General features: G+C 42.8%; 3 protein-coding genes and 1 non-coding gene across 6 annotated transcripts; all 4 read right to left on the reverse strand.

Annotated features, from left to right (window-relative positions):
* Window positions 1–1,293: 1,293 nt before the first annotated feature.
* Window positions 1,294–7,126, reverse strand: LOC147189859 (alpha-N-acetylgalactosaminide alpha-2,6-sialyltransferase 1-like). Of its 2 annotated transcripts, XM_086138648.1 has the most exons (10): window positions 6,978–7,126; window positions 6,872–6,890; window positions 5,928–6,201; window positions 5,681–5,843; window positions 4,800–4,962; window positions 3,129–3,267; window positions 2,953–3,056; window positions 2,649–2,732; window positions 2,475–2,574; window positions 1,294–2,388 (listed from the first exon to the last, which is right to left on the reverse strand). In XM_086138648.1, the coding sequence occupies exons 3-10, from the start codon at window positions 6,015–6,017 to the stop codon at window positions 2,176–2,178; spliced, it is 1,056 nt and encodes a 351-aa protein (XP_085994774.1). In that variant the 5' UTR covers window positions 6,018–6,201; window positions 6,872–6,890; window positions 6,978–7,126; the 3' UTR covers window positions 1,294–2,175. The 2 variants fall into 2 exon arrangements, with proteins under 2 accessions (XP_085994774.1, XP_085994773.1); XM_086138647.1 differs by having other exon boundaries at window positions 6,872–7,104.
* LOC147189860 (U5 spliceosomal RNA) lies at window positions 1,499–1,612 on the reverse strand. The gene has a single exon (XR_015097560.1). It is a non-coding gene; the product is annotated as a U5 spliceosomal RNA (small nuclear RNA).
* Window positions 7,127–7,167: 41 nt separating the features above from the next.
* On the reverse strand, window positions 7,168–11,197 carry LOC147189861 (alpha-N-acetylgalactosaminide alpha-2,6-sialyltransferase 1-like). The gene is made up of 9 exons (XM_086138649.1): window positions 11,043–11,197; window positions 10,317–10,590; window positions 10,085–10,244; window positions 9,851–10,013; window positions 9,383–9,521; window positions 9,202–9,305; window positions 8,541–8,624; window positions 8,367–8,466; window positions 7,168–8,285 (listed from the first exon to the last, which is right to left on the reverse strand). The coding sequence occupies exons 1-9, from the start codon at window positions 11,138–11,140 to the stop codon at window positions 8,088–8,090; spliced, it is 1,320 nt and encodes a 439-aa protein (XP_085994775.1). The 5' UTR covers window positions 11,141–11,197; the 3' UTR covers window positions 7,168–8,087.
* Window positions 11,198–13,136: 1,939 nt separating this feature from the next.
* Window positions 13,137–16,418, reverse strand: mxra7 (matrix-remodelling associated 7). Of its 2 annotated transcripts, none has more exons than XM_086138651.1 (4): window positions 15,970–16,407; window positions 15,020–15,290; window positions 14,833–14,941; window positions 13,137–13,504 (listed from the first exon to the last, which is right to left on the reverse strand). In XM_086138651.1, exons 1-4 carry the CDS (start codon window positions 16,252–16,254, stop codon window positions 13,390–13,392), a joined length of 780 nt encoding a protein of 259 aa, XP_085994777.1. In that variant the 5' UTR covers window positions 16,255–16,407; the 3' UTR covers window positions 13,137–13,389. The 2 variants fall into 2 exon arrangements, with proteins under 2 accessions (XP_085994777.1, XP_085994778.1); XM_086138652.1 differs by lacking the exon at window positions 13,137–13,504 and adding an exon at window positions 13,561–14,766 and having other exon boundaries at window positions 15,970–16,418.
* Between the last annotated feature and the right edge of the window lie 81 nt (window positions 16,419–16,499).

Raw genomic sequence — 16,499 nt, forward strand, 5'->3', positions numbered from 1 at the left:
GCGTCAACGTAGGCGAACCGGCTACTTCCGGAATTTCAAAATTAAGCGGATAGAGAGTTCGGACCTTCAGCTGTCAAGATAGTCCCAGGTTACTGTAAAATAACTAAATAGATAATAATACTAATAATGAAAACAAATAATGATAGTAATAATATATATTTTTAATGTGCTTCTCCAGTGACTTGTGTGCTACCCATTAGCCACGATGCTATCGGACACAGTCTACTGTATTTGTATTTGTATCAGTTTGCATTAGCAGATGTTATATGGTTATCCTCACACTGACTCAAAACACATTAAATCCTTTTGATGCCCCCTAACTGGAGGTTTCATGAGATTTTCAGATTTCACGTGTGATTTCTCTTCATTTTGAAGGCAACCAGTTGTGCAACTGCGGTTCTTTCCAGATCGATGCATCTACCCCCACCTTCCTTTTTTCCTTCCTCCCCAGCTTCCACCTACGTCCGGATGGACCTTGAGGTCATCACGTGACGCACCACGCAAGTGTGTGTGTCTATACAGCAGGAAACTATAAGTTGCCTAACTGTGTTTCAAGGTCCCTTATCGCAGGCCCCATATTGTGTATTGTCTGCCACTGAATGTCTTTGTTTTGCTATGTTTATACATCTGTGAAGGTTCAGTCGGGGTGGTCTGCCTTAAAAAAGCACCTCGGTAATCCTGCATGAAACCTTCTAGAAACTTTTTTTTCTTTCATGACCACCTTAGATCAACAATTCCCGACCAATGCCGAGGACTTACGGCAAAAAGTACTTAGACTGTGTACTTAAATAGAAGTACAGACGTTCGTCTTAAAAAAGTCTAAGTATTGATTTACTTCCTCAATGTTAAGTGAAACTCAAATAGTAGGGCTACAGAATAAATTCGGTACAAATCTAAAAAGTGTATTTTTACGGTCATGAAAATTCATTCAGAATTATTTCATGCTGCATCACTGTTAATCATTAAAAACCATCACCGAAACAGTCCCAGGATTTACTTGGTATCGAATCAATACTAAATCTTTCGGTATCGTACACTGCTTTATGAACGGCTTTCTTTGGATTGGATACAACTTTATTGTCAAATGTGCTGTATGTTGTATGTCGCTACTCCATATTTTGAGTTACTGTACTGAACATGATTTAGCGAATCAAGCTTTGACGTTTCGTGAGTCGTACTAAATACAGCCTTCAGGAGGCGACGAAAGTCTTTTGCTGCTGTGTAAGGTGAGCATCTTTGTTTTGGGCGAGTTCGTTTAATAAAGATGTGGTGAAAGAAAACAAAGACATGGCATTTGTTTCAATCTAAATTGTTCATTATATCTTTAAATCAACAATTACTTTGATTATGACAACTTGATGAATAGAATAGTTAAGCTTAATGTTCAACCCTTTGGTTCACTCTGACACATACAGGGCTTTATTGACTGGTCGACGGGATTTTGGACAGAACGAGAGTAAAGGAGTGAACTTTACGTTTTAATTTCACCAAGATAGAAAGCCCCGCGTTGGCAGGGCATCAAAAAATTGGATAAGACTCTTGATGTTCCTCCCCACGGAAATCTTTAGTAAAAGGCGAAAGATTTATGCGATCTGAAGAGAAACAAGAGTGTACTGCCTTTCGTCTGAAGCAACAGGCAAGTCATCGTAAGTGGTACGACTTAAACTAGCGGTGTAATAACAACAAAAATTCAAAACTCACGCAAAACATCGAAATAAAGACAACAACTTTTGAATAAGATAAATAAATCAAATATATGGAAAAAAAGTATTACTAAACGAGTATAAATCCTTTTAAAAAACAGTTCTTTTGTCGCAAAGCATGCTGGGATGTTATAGGATTTTCGGGTTGGTGGTGTCATCATCGCTGTTAGCTCCTCCCCGCAATACCCTCACGCTACATTGAATCGTTTAAAAACAGCAAATGTTAGGTGAGACTTGCGTGTGATTAATATATATTGTGAATGTTAAAAGACCCCCATGATAAATGAGTCATACGCAAATGAATCCGTCCTAAATATTCCCACTTATTATGTTGTTGTTATTATTGATGTTATAAAATAAACCCTGTTTGGTCCGACAAGCTTTTCAGAGCCCTTCAAATGTCTTTCAAAGTAACGCTATAACCTATTGCTACAACTAAGAATAAGTTAACCCATTGGGACATTCTTCCAAATTATGTTTTATGACGAGGTTCCTTTTGAGGTGGTTCCTTTTCACTGCTTTGATACAGACGCATGATTTTGCTGTTGTGCAGCTTCTCCCAGGTTTTCATTTCCAGAATGTAGTCGTGATTTGCGTAGAAAATCACCCGGCTCTTGTCATGCTTCTCGTAATAGTAGTTGGAGTACTTAGCGTAGTCTCTCGTCATGAAGCCGTATGCATCAACCTGGATAGAAAAAAAATAATTGGATGAGGAAAATATGATTGAGACATTTAATTATTGGGTCAAAAACGAAAACAAGAGCAACTGACAATATCACATGTGTGAAGAGCCAAGAAGACCGTAAAAGCACCGTTGGTTGGTCGGACTATTGCCCAGTAGGTTTTATTCAGGTTAGGAGATCTCAGGAACCTGAAAAATGACAAATATATGCTTGCAGTAGGAACAGTATATTAATGAAACATAATTAATGAGTGAAGGTCGACCTGTTGCGCACATATCGCAGAAAGTCCTGGTGCAGGACGTAAAAACGACTCTCATTGTACTGCCCCGTGTAATACGTCCGAGGCCTGAATGTGAAAGATTTTTAAAAAATCATACAATTGTCAAGTGACAATCTAAAATAAAATGTAACTTTCATTTTGCTCTTAAAAATTCGCCCATAAATTAACACTTTATAGCACACTGGAGTACATAACACGAATGCACCTTTCTGACTCAACAATTACAATAATAATAAATCATTCGGCCCCAATAAACACAACACATTCAGGCCAGGATATACATCACCATTTGTTTTTGTACTGGCCGAACTCCACTCTCTGTCCTTTGAGGAGTCCTTGGAGCCACTGGAAGTCCCTCATGCCCTCTGGAATCATCACATATTTGATGCCCTGCACGAAAAAGGTGCTGCATGAGTGACCGACTCTGATATAATCAATAACTGGAGTTGAAGGTAAGCTGACCTCGTCGTGGGGGGCCGATTCGTAGCCGTATTTCTTGAACAGATACAAAGACGCGGTGATGGAGTGAGCCGTGTGGACGTAAACTGTTGTTTTGTTCCCCACGTCCTCCTCGTAACCCTGGACGACCGCGCCATTCATCCTGACACACATCATTAGAGTTATTAGTGGGGTTTTTTTGTCGACTTTACCCGCATACTCCATCAACACGCTGATGAAAAGTGGATGGTTGGAACTGGAGAATTTACCATGACTCTTCAGTGTAATATAAAAGGTTCAAATTTGGGAGGAATAGGAATGAATATTTAGGACGAGGATCCTTGAAAAGTACTACTTCAAATGTCAGACTTATTTGATATTTTTAGACAGTAATTCTTTTGGAGATTTTTTGTTTTTGTGGGTCTTCTCTGAGTCTTGACAGATATGCAGAACTAATTTCATGTCGTTAAGTGATACTGGCTCCAGGGGAGGCTTTTTTTTTTTTAAATTCCCGGGTCCTGAATAAATGACCCCAAAATGGCCACTGTGATCTTTTCACACAGGGCTTTTTGACACTTTTTTTTTGGAGGCGACACGTGATAGACATGCGAACCAAATTTCATGTCATGTAGTGAAGCTGCATTCAGGGGTTGGGTTGTCCCAAATTTCTGGGTGCTTTAAAAAAAAAAAGAATCAAAACGAACCCTAAAATGACCACTTCAGAACAAAATGGCAGACTTTCGGTCCTTTCCGGAAAGCTGCTTGATACCTTTTTTTTGTTGTCCTTGTAACACGCCTGGCTGGAAGAGAATGTCACTTCTCCTGTCTGGTGGGCAGAACACTTTTGTCTGCTTCATCTGTGAACTTACCCTTTGAAAACAAACAAGAATCCTCGCTGATACAAGATATAAGCCAATGCCGTATGTGTTTTTTGGGGGTTTTTTGTTTTTGCCTCTGACGAGGTGAGACGCATACCATCAGGAATGTACTGTCACACCTTGGAGGACAGCTCCATCCACTTACACGACGTGGACTAAAGTATTGGGACACCCGTGGGTCTCGTGGGTGGTGTGTTCCATGAGATCATCTTCAGCGATCAAGCGATATGATTCCCCGTGGAGTTACGTGTCAATCACTAGAGCCTTCAAAGTTGACGTCGCACATTTATTAGCCAACGGTTTTTAAATCAAAATAGACCGCAACACAATTGCGTGCCGCAGCAATGATACCGCATGAAAGCCCATTGTATTGGACGACGCATGTGGGCGAACTGGTTTTGCGAATAGAATTTGACATTGGCTCTATCTTGCATTCGTTTGGTGCTCATGCCTTGCTCAATATTTATTCAAGACATCCTGAAGCTTACCGAAGGCCAAGTGCAAAGAACGCTGCTGACGTTTTGACTAGAATAAGAATGGACTGAAATAATATTGCATGACGGCTCATCATTCTATCGCCTGATATTGGTGCTTAGTGCAAACGCACTTGACTTTAACCCTTTCGTCCATCCTGCAACCAGATAACATGGTCACCTGTCCACTGGAGTCACCGCTGTTCCTGAAAAGGTTAAAGTGGCTTATCCAGTCCACAAATGAAAAATACCGTCTTAGAGCAGGGATGTTTAGAAGCCGCATGCAGCTAAGCTATAGGCAACTCTACCAAATGGCTCCAAATCTAAACAAAAGAAAATATTACCGAAAGACGTGATCGTGTGCGTCGATTTCTTTCCCCATATTGGAGCCGTTCAGGATGCCGGCATTTCCCACCACAGCGCAACGGATGCAACCGTCGCCGCCAACCTTTGGAGAGAGGAGGGGCTCCTTTGGCTTTGGGATCAACTTGACTGAGGACATGACGTCTGGAAAAAAAAAATGGACAAATTATTATGTGTTTTCCTGTTTTATGGCAAAACATTCAACTGTGCGGCCGTGCTACACTGACATTCAATGACAAAAATTCAATTTCCTCATAATTTAATGTCGCCCGTCAGTGTGGTCGATTTTGTTCAAATCACTCAGCAAATGGAGAAAAATCTCTGGAAGTGTAAAAGTTCATCTTTCAAGGACCCATCGTCCTGGACCCCTTTAAAATGCCTACTCCAAAGTCAAATGGAGCTATTTTTGTACGTCTACTCATCATAGATATGCCTCCAAATGTGAAAACGGTCTTGGCAAAATCACACACTTCATACCAGGATGTCTTTTCAAGTGTAACTCCTTGAGACTTTTTGTTGGTCTACTCATGAGAGTGGGGATTTAAATGTCTTGTCGCGATGTGAAAATTGCCTCACGGCAGAATTTTCGAAAAATTCAGAGGGGGCCTGAAAAACAAAAATGACCCTAAAATGGCTGCTTTGATTCAAAAGGGACGACTTTCTGTGTCTTTTCAGGCAACGGGTTCTTGAGACTTTTTTTGTGGGTCTAATAATATCCGAAAATCTGTAGCCCTAAAAATGGCCAGAATAACCCTCGAACTACCACTTCAAAGCAAAATGACTGACTTTGTAAGACTTTTGGAAGCCATCGGACAAAATCTCTTTCGCTTTAGAAGGGTAACCGGAAAATCCCTTGACTAACCATCATAAGTGTATCCCATGAAGCCAAACGGATTGTTAAAATGGGAGAGTCTGTTCCACTCGCTCATGTTGATGCTGTCCTTGTGCACGAACAAGCGTACGTTGGGAAGGAAAGCCTTTTTGAAGCTCTCGTCCTTGGAGTTCCTCAAAGACTGTTGGCACTTCTGGGGGAAGGGGGGGGGGGGAGAAGGAATTTAAACTAAATTCAGGCTTTACTTTTTTTTTTTCCTGCCATGACGAGCACTTACTCTGTTTCCGGGTGTAGCATCCTGGTTATAAACATCCTCGAAATCCCACACGGGAAGTCTGGAGAAGTTGGCTACAAAGAGGATGGGCATCGGAGTCTCTGGGACGACGGCGGGTGTGGATGTGATTTCTGTCGTGCTTTCAAACTCCGTGGCAGGCGCTGAGGTGACGGATTTGGTAAGATGTGCGATATTTAAAGTGGTGTGTCTGGCAGGGTTTTCCTCATAATCTTGTTTTGAGGTGATGGTGTCAAGGTTCCCAGAGAAAGTGGTCCATCTGAATTGGAGGAGAAGGGATCACATAGCAAGGAGCTGAATGCTCAAAAAGTGCTCAGATGCTTTTTAACACTTAAATTTTCTTTTTTGACACCTTTACAATAAAAAGAACACAACTCTCAATTGTAAAAACAAAACCAAAAACTCCCTCTCTCTCTCTCTCTCTCTCGAGGATTGAGTGTATGTTGACTGTTTTGTCATTAAAAAAAAAATTGACAATATTTTTTTTTTTGCTTCAGTCCAATGGACATTGAACTGCTACAGCTGGTGTGACCCTTGTCCACCTTGGGAAATAGAATACAGCCACAGAGAGAGACACAAAGAGTTTCACAAGTAACTTAATAAGCTGCAGTAATATTCGTCTTTTTTGCTGGATACAGAATGTATGCCTGCATTGTTAAATTGTCTGTCCAACCGTGTTGCTGCACAGTTTGTGGACAAATATTTATTGCTTAAAGGATTGTAATACTGTGACACTGATGCTATTTATCCGCCCAGCTTTGTTGTATCACAATGTGCCACTATAATTAATCACCCCCCCGCCCCACATCCCACACACCTAAAGTCACAGGACCTTTTTACAAAACTAGAATCCTGATTAAATCATAAAATTAGACAATTCTCCCTGCCAAAACGTTTTGCAAAAAACAAACAAAAAAAGAAAGACTTACTTGTTCACTGTGAAATTATCTTGAAAAAGAACAAAAATGACAATTCCGAGTGAGATGACAACCAGCCAAGTAAAAATCCTGGATATGTTCAAGGCCATGCTGTCACCTTAGATCTGTCCTGTTGGAAGCATCGCTGCTCTGCTGGGGGTTGTAGGTGAAGGGGAAGTGGCACCTTGTGGCAAACACGCTGGGCAGGGCTTCTGCTCCGCACTCGCACCCCGGCACAAATACAAATGCACACACATTCCTTAGAAACAAAAAGCACCCGTACACAAAGCACAAAAAAACACCACCTGTGTGTTTCCTGGACTCACTGAATCCACAACAGAGGTTTTAATGGTGCAAGAATCTGCCATTAGCAACAGATGCAAGCTTACATTATTAAGTGGCATCCTCAAAAACTGTTGAATAGACTGACCCCCCCGCCCCCACACTTTATTTCAGTTTAATATCATCCTGAGATACGTTCTACCTTTTCCCATTCTTCAGTAGTCAGCTGTTGAACATACGCTGGGTTCACCAAAAGGAACAGTTTCTTAACGGTGACAACTACCTTTTTGTGAAAAGAACAATATCACGCAATAAAGTGACTTTCATGCAAATATTTTGTAAATGAGTGACACATTTAACAACTTTGTATTGCAGATGTCAGGTGGGATTTTTAGCACCGTTCTAAAAAGGTTTACAACGCCGTAAGAATATAAATCTGCCCAATGTGAACGCTGAACAACAATCGTGTGGTTATTGTGTACTGTGTTGTTTATTTTAACTGTTGGAAAAGTAGATTCACTACACCTACTCGAATACATGTGCGTAATTCCCAGAAGGGAATATAACAACAATGGATCCTCACAATAAGAATGCTTTTTTAAATGTCTTGAAATACTGAGCACGAGCTTCTCTGAACAGCTTGGACGAAATGTTTTTTTTTTAAATGGGTTCATTTTTGACGTGTATCAGTGAGACCTCTGCTGGTGATAAGCAAGGCTGCAGTGGATTTTCAAACGGTGAAAAATATTTTTGACGCTCACACACTGTCACGGTCTGTTTACAAGTGAAGATTTTTGAGACGAGAATGCTGGGGGGGGAATGAGAATATTGTAGGTAAATAGTGTTCAAAAGAGCCCCTCAAAAGTCTAGGAATTGTGCTAGCTGTACGATGTAGCATATGGCTACAACCAAGAAAAGGTGAAACCATTTGGCTGTTCTTTCCCAGTTACCCTTTTGGAGGGGGTTCCTTTTCTTTTCCTTGATAAAGACGGATGATTTTGCTGTCGTGCAAATTCTCCCAGGTTTTCATTTCCAGCTCGAAGTCGTGATTGGTGTGCAAAGTCATGCGGCCCTTGACATACTTCTGGAAATAGTAGTAGGGGTACTTTGCGTAGTCTCTCGTCATGAAGCCGTACGCATCAACCTGTGTAGAAAAAGAAAGATTTGGATGAAGAAAATATTTTGGAGTTATTTAATTATTGGGTCAAAAACAAGACAAACTGACTATATCGCATGTGTGAAGAGCCAAGAAGACTGCAAAAGCACCGTTGGTTGGTCGGACTATTGACCAGAAAGTTTTATTTAGGTTCGGAGAGTTCAGGAACCTGAAAAGGGACAAAAATAAGCTTGCAGTCAAAGTAGTTTCATGATGAACAATAGTTCATGAATGAAGTTCGACCTGTTGCGCACATATCGCAGAAAGTCCTGGTGCGGGATGTAAAAACGTTTCTTGTTAAACTGCCCTGCGTAGTACCGTTGAGGCCTGAGGGGAAAAAAAATGAATCATGCAACAAAGTATCCATCAAAAATAAAAATGTATCTTTTATTTTACAACTTTTGTTATTTCAGGCCACCATAACCTAAATCTTTATTGCAATTATTACAAAAAAATTGGACTTGGAAATTCAACTTTAATTGTATAGGGGAAAAATGACTACTGGTATATTTTTCTAACGTAATACTTACAGAAATGTCAAAAAAATCTTGCCTGAAATCAGCTTGTATCAATGCTTTTATTCTTAGTATGATTCTTTTTAGCAAGATCTCATGAAATTACGATTTTACTGACTTACAAAGCCTCATAATAAGGTCAATAAAAATGATACACGACTGTCTAGTACATACGTGTTGGGCTCTACATATGACACTCCATACATACCGTCTTTAAAATATTTTGTAAATAAGCATTTGAATGATAATTACGAGCGATAATAATGAGGACAATCTTAAAATTGGAGGTAAGTGATACATTTTCTGCGAGGTATCGTATCGGTTCGGAAATTAGTCACATCAACCACCGCGAACAATTCCCAACACATTCAGGCCAGGATGTTCATCACCATTTGTTTTTGTACGGGCCGAACTCCACTCTCTGTCCTTTGAGGAGTCCTTGGAGCCACTGGAAGTCCCTCATGCCCTCTGGAATCATCACATATTTGATGCCCTGCACGAAAAGTGTGCTGTATGAGTGACCGATATATGTACGATACGATCGATAAATGAGGTTGAAGGCGGGCTTACCTGGTCGTGGGGGGCATACATCTGTCCGGCTTTCACAAAAAGATTCGTAGACTGACTGAGGGAATGAGCCGTGTGGACGTAAACGGAGGTTTTTTCCCCCGCGTCATCCTCGCAACCTTTTGTGATGGCGGCGTTGACTCTTGACAAATTTTAAATTGGTGTCAGTCAGTCAACTTTTTGACAGATGAAAATGACAAAAGAACCACAGTACACGGCGTCCTGTTGCTATTTTTTGTATGAGCTGTCTGAAACGGATTTAGAGTAATTTGTTTGGAATGTAAATTTTGTGGTGTGTTTTATTTTAGGGAGCGGGACATGAGTCATGGTTTCGTCTACCAAATATTGAACAGTGTCATTGACACTGCGCTGCCAACACAACACTTTGTTGCCATAACACACTGGTAGGTGTTGAACGTTTAACAGTTTTGTCAACGTTACTTTAACACCAGGTAGGGTACTCCACTTTACCGAAACACGTAATCGTGTGCGTCGATTTCTTTCCCCATATTGGAGCCGTTCAGGATGCCGGCATTTCCCACCACAGCGCAACGGATGCAACCGTCGCCGCCAACCTTTGGAGAGAGGAGGGGCTCCTTTGGCTTTGGGATCAACTTGACTGAGGACATGACGTCTGGAAAAAAATGGACACATGATTTTTAGTTTCTAGGTCTCGGAAGGATAAGTGGAAATGCCTGGACGTACCATCATAAGCGTATTCCATGAAGCCAAAAGGGTTGTTGAAATGCGAGAGTCTGTTCCATTCGCTCATATTAATGCTTTTGTGCATGAACAAGCGTATGTTGGGAAGGAAAGCCTTCTTGAAGTTTTCGTCCTTGGAATTCCTCAGGGATTGTGGGCACCTCTAAGGGGGAGAAAAAAAAAACGAACCTAAATTCAAGCTTTCCTTTTCTTTCCTGCCATGACGAGCACTTACTCTGCTTCCGGGTGGAGCATCCTGGTTATAAACGTCCTCGAAATCCCACACGGGAAGTCTGGAGAAGTTGGCTTTAAAGAAGATGGGAATGGGGGTCTCTGGGACGACGGCGGGTGTGGATGTGATTTCTGTCGTGCTTTCAAACTCCGTGGCAGGCGCTGAGGTGACGGATTTGGTAAGATGTGCGATATTTAAAGTGGTGTGTCTGGCAGGGTTTTCCTCATAATCTTGTTTTGAGGCGATGGTGTCAAGGTTCCCAGAGAAAGTGGTCCATCTGAATTGGAGGAGAAGGGATCACATAGCAAGGAGCCGAGTGCTCAAAAAGTGCTCAGATGCTTTTTAACACTTGCGCCCCTCTGCGAATTTACTCTTTGGACATATTTTTCCCCCTTTGTAATGAGGGTTGGGCAGAACAATTAATGACACTCAAATTGTTTCATCCATCCATTCATTTTCTGATCTGCTTATCCTCACAAGGGCCACGGGCGTGCTGGAGTCTGTCGCAACAGTAGGGGCGGCACACCTTGAATTGGTAGCCAGCCGATCGCAAGGTACATAAACAACCAACCAGCCGCATTCACAATCACACTTCGAGACAATTTTAGCGCGTTCCATTAACCGGCCGTGCATGTTTTGATGAATTTATTTTTGACACACCGCAGAATCCACGCAAACATCTGGCAAGGAGCCTGACCAAAAAAAGGTTTTCAAAGAACAAAAACTTACTTGTTCACTGCCAAATATTCTTGAAAAACCACAAAAAAGACAATTCCGACGCTAATGACAAGTAGCCAAGCAAAAATCTTGGATGTGTGGAAGGTCATACTGTCACCGGTGAATGCCCGGCTGAAAAGATTGCTGCTCTGGCTCTGTTTGTTGGTGCATGCAAATTGTGCCATGCCGCAATCACAAAATGGGAAGGGCCTCTGCTCGGCACTTCCCCATCCACACATCCACAACATATACACGTGCTGCCTTGTCATTGCACAACAAGTGAACAAAGATCCTGGGTATTTTCTGAATCCGCAGGATGATATTTATTTCGCTACAGCAGAGCTGTCCATCTGATTTTTTGCCGCAGGGCACATTGGAGTTATGCCTTCCTTCGGAGGGTTCATTATGACTCGGAACCCCCGATGAATGTACGATTGGCTCATACTACATATACACAAGAAATTGATGAATGGCACATGCACCCATCGCTACTTCTGACGTGCACTTTTATTCACCAGAGACAAGGCAATCAAGAAATACAACATAGTTGTCTATTTATTTCCGGGCTAACACGTAACGCAATACATTTTTATTTAATAGGAATGAACACATTGCTTTGTGCAACGTTGACTGATGTTCTTCCCAACTCTGACTGTAAATTTCCCCATTGCGGGACAAATAAAGGATATCTTAACAGTAATTGGGCTTGGCGAAGACAATGCGACAGATTTGATTTGAAAGAAAGGCGAGCAGAAAAGGAGCGTCAGTTTCTTGTAGCCGACGTGTGCACATTTTGAGCATGACGTCTCTGATCCACTGGTTAAAGGACACTTCGATTCTCTCCTCTTTCATCTCAAACTGCTTCAAACAACAAAGCGTGTGAAGGAAAAGTGGTTAGGACTGCACGACTGTCCATGTTTTATGTTATGTGTTGTGTTTATTATTTTACTTTATGTTAACTGTTTTGTGAAGCGCTTTGTTACAGCTGCCGCTGTTTTGCAAGGGCTGTACAAATCAGCATGTATTGTATTGTGTTGTATTGTAACAGAAGAGTGACTTCTGCACTTGGTATACTGCACAAGTACTGTATTTCCTGTTCTAATTTTGTTGTGTTTTTTACTTGTACTTTAAAAATAAAACGGTTACAATCACACCATGTCACAGAATCCTTTATCAGAAACCAAACTGAACGAGAGCCTTCTAAAATAGCCACAAATGTGAATGTCGCAGCCCATGTTAACTATAGTGTTATTCTTTATTATTCTTATCATGTCGTTTCTTAGTTTTTTTTTGGGGGGGGGGCGCTCGTTTTTACTTCTTTGGTACAGACGAATGATCATGCTGTTGTGCAGTTACACCCAGCATCTAATTTCCAGCTTGTAGTCGTGATTGGCGAAGAAAGTTACGCTGCTTTTTACGCTTTCACCACATTGCTGTTTTGTGATATTTGTCTGCACTGGACTACTTTTGGGGAAATTCCTGGGTGCCCAAAAGCAATATGGTGGTAACGCCCTTTACGACGAATATAACCAAAAGAAGTGCCCGGATGTTGGACTTAATATTCACACGTGCCCAAAGGATGTCACTCCATGCGACAACTCCAGTTCCTCTCGAGCTATCGCCTGCCTGTTTTCGATCCCTCCCTACTGCAACACACCTGATTCACTCTTTCATGATCGTTTCAGGCCTCAACAGAGCTTGCTGATGAGCTGATCGTTTGAATCAGGTGTGTTGGGAGTCGGGAGGGATCGAAAAGAGGAGATGGCGCTCATGGAACCGGACTTCCTTCACCCTGCATTACACGAAAAGGACCAGGATGACTCGAGCAAGTTGCCCATCAGCAACGTGGCGTCAATTCACAAAACATTTTTAACCTTTACTGTGATTAGTAAAACGCATTGTCTAATAGTTGTCTGAGGCTTGAGCACAAAAAAAGTTACTTACCTGACGTTTACCGATAAATTTCCCTGAAATAAAACAAAAAAACACAATACCGATGGAGCCGACGAGCAGCCAAGCAAAAATCCTGGCGATGTGGAGGACCATCATGTCACCTTGCACCTGCCCGGCTAGAGCACCGCACGGTCACAGACACACAAACTCCACTTGCGTGTTCATTTTTTTATTTATTACACAACAGCGGAATGTTACACGGGGGAATCGCGTTTATATTGGAAGTTGATCACTTGGTGTCTTTGTGCTGCGTTAAGTCCAGCCTGGGAATAACCGAAAAAGCAACACTTGTTTTTTTTAGGCGTCACAACAAAATAACGGCTGCTGGAATACTGTCACAAGTATGCTGGTGAGTTTGGTCTTCATGTCAAGGCAGCGTATGTGACGTCGTTCTCTCTCTCCTTCCTCAGATGGAGTAGAGACGCAGCTGCTCCTCCATGTCGCCCTCGGAGACTTCGCCGAACGTCTCCGTGTTGTCCTTGAGCAGTTGGAAGATGGCAGCCAGCTGCTCCCGCTGCACCCTGGGGGGGGGGGGGGGGGGGGGGGAGAGAACAACGCAGGCGGTGATCACTGAAAAAAAGTTTAAGTGACACGTATTTATTGCAATAAAAATGATCAAACAGCTTGATCACACAGGTTTAAAATTAAGTTTCCAAGAAAGGGTGAGGGTTTTATGGCCCCTTAGCTTCCTTGCCTCCTCCATTGAGTCTTTCTCACTTCGAAACAATCCTTGCTTCCTCCCAGGCATCCTTCCTTTCATACGCCCTTTTATCCCTCTTACATCCCTTTGCTGCCATCATTATCCCTCCTTCCTGGCTTCCTTTCACACATCCTTGTTTGCATGCATCATGCCTACTTCCATCCACATCCACAAGGTTCCTTAGATACCATCTTTGTTTTCTTCCTTCCCCCTTAATCCATCCCTTGTTCCTTTCTCTGCCCTTAAATCCTTCCTTACTTTCGTTTCTACCAAGCCATCCTTCCATCTTTTCGCCTTCCTCCCTTGCTTTCTTGCCTTCCTTCATTAAATTACTTTAAAAAGTGTATACTCTACTGTAGTTTTGGTCCACTCTGACATGGACACCATTTAAGTAATTACATCCAGTTTGTGTTCCAGATGCACTACACTTTATTTTTTATAAATTTAACTTTTCAATAATAATTAGTTTTTGGCAAATCAGACCGTTCTCAATAAAAAAATGTGTTGTGAATCGGCCAAAGTAGTCTTTTTCCCCCAAATTGATCTATAGCACCCTCTAGTGGCCTTCATGGCGCAGCAAAAACTGCCTTGAATTTTATAATTCAATTATGATACTCTGGTAAAATTAAGATCAGCTCAATTTTGGTTGACACTGTCAGGAAGGTATTTATTTTAAAATCTGTGTTTTGTTTATGATTGTAGTTTCTACCATTTTGGTTATTTATTTTAATTCGTCTTTTTAAAAGCAACATTTTTCATACAGATTCGGATTGTGGCTACAGGAGCTCATTATGCTTATCTGAAGGACTAATGAACAAGGCTGCAAGTGACTGCTGCGCCAAGAGAGCCAATCAACACTTGGACCCCGACCCGTGACACCCGGGAGTAGCACATTTTGATGAACAAACAGTGCAGGGAGAGGCGATACGTTTCGAAGCAAAATCCGCAGGGCAACTCCCTGTGTCAACGCCAGGCGTCTTTTCTTCTGCTGTGTCCCTGCGTCATGTCCTCGGGTCAAACGTCTTGCATGTTGGCAGGGACTCAATCTGGCCGTAAATCAGTCTAGCCCCCATCGCACAGCGGCTTAAGAGTGCAAAGCTGCGAGTGAAATGCGGCCACCACACAAGCAGAAGCACGTTTTGAACTGACCTCTGCTCCTCTTCTAGTTCGTCTTTGGACATCATCATCTCCAGGTGATGGGAGCGTGACTTTCCGGGGACGTACTTCAAGGAATTGTTGGTGTGGAACTCCGATTTATCTGCAGACATAGACATTTGCTTAATGAATTTATTCTAAAATGAGTAAATAAGTAATTTTACACATATTTGGTGTTCACCATTGACGTCCGGGCTCTCTGCGTCTCCGTCAGTCTGGGGGGAAGAGAAAGCACACTTTAGGAGCTCCTGATCAGAGAGCCCGATGAAGGAGCGCCGGCCACGCCCCGACGATGCCTCGGATGACGAGTCAAAACTGGCATGCCTGGAGTCCGGCCGTGGCACGGACAGGCTGGACGCTGCCGACGAGGAGGAGGAGAGCTCGGCTGGGGCCGTCACCGTGACCCCCGCGGGCTCCAACTCCTCGCTGGCGGGACGGGTTTCAGCCTCCTCCTTTGTGGAACAATGAGACAGAGAGCGGCATCACCTTGGATGGATGCTGATGGTGCCGCTCAGCATCCCTGCTGAGATGATGGACAGTTGACTTGAAAACAACCTTTGATTTTTCTAATGTGAATTGAAGTATTATATCTATTCCAACCTCATGTGTTATGTATGTTTAAAAGTACAGTGTGTAGAATTTAGTGCCATCTGAAAACTACAACCAATTTCTTCAGCAAAGGTATAAGCAAAATGTTATCCCAACCGACTTCTAGTATTCCCTCAAGTGATTACAGATTTTATAACGTCGAGGACTTTCGTTCACTAAGTTTGATTCCTACGAATATCCGTAGCCGAAAGATGGCGACAAAACATGGCAACCGAGCGCAGAGCAGGCGCACCCGTTGTAATATAATTTAGATTACTTCACCTACGAATATATAAACAAATACGTCGATGTTAGAACATACAGTATATTTATATATGGCTGAAATGCATCGACGCTTTTGTTTCGTGTTATATACAATAAATGGACTCACAGTCAAAAATGATGTCGTTTACAAGTTGACGCAGAACGAACTTTCTTTGATCCTTGGCCAGGACTGAGTGGCAGGGGAAGGTAAACTGCTTAAGAGAGTGTCGTAATCTATTACAGTTTTAACATAAACAAATGTAGCTGGAGGACACTCACTGATAGGACAGATTTGACCACGTCCCAGTGGTCGTGGGAGCTGCCGCTCATCTCGCACCAGTCGTCCCCCACCGCCACCTCCTCTGCCGTTCCCTGGTTGGAATTATCCGGTAAATGGCCGTTCTGCTTTGCCTCCGTCTCGCCCCCTCTGACGGCGTCCGCGATGGGTCCATTTGGGTAACTCCTGGCTGAAGACGACCGGGAGGAACCGTTCAGCAGCGACGTCGCGACCACCAGGGCGAGCAGTGTGAAGATGGCGGCGAATAAGATGAAAGTCCAATCCATAGCTAATATATTTTTTAATAGTCTCGTGTGGTTCGACCGGCAGCCATGGCGACGCTTTGAGGATGTAATCTCCCCAAGACAAGCTGCCTAAACGAGCGGTGTTGACTGGATCAAGCAAGAGGCGCTGTCAGTCTGACGTCACGTCACCTGGCACCGCCCCCTCCCTTTCCATTGGCCACCAGGCGAGCCGACGTTCAACGTGCTCGGCTCGTCATCTCGGTGTTAATCGCATCAGCGGACCAGTG

Source organism: Hippocampus guttulatus, chromosome 19, assembly GCF_054856545.1.
Source record: "Hippocampus guttulatus isolate MCC_2025c chromosome 19, RoL_Hgut_1.0, whole genome shotgun sequence".
In the NCBI taxonomy this organism is placed as follows: Eukaryota; Metazoa; Chordata; class Actinopteri; order Syngnathiformes; family Syngnathidae; genus Hippocampus; species Hippocampus guttulatus.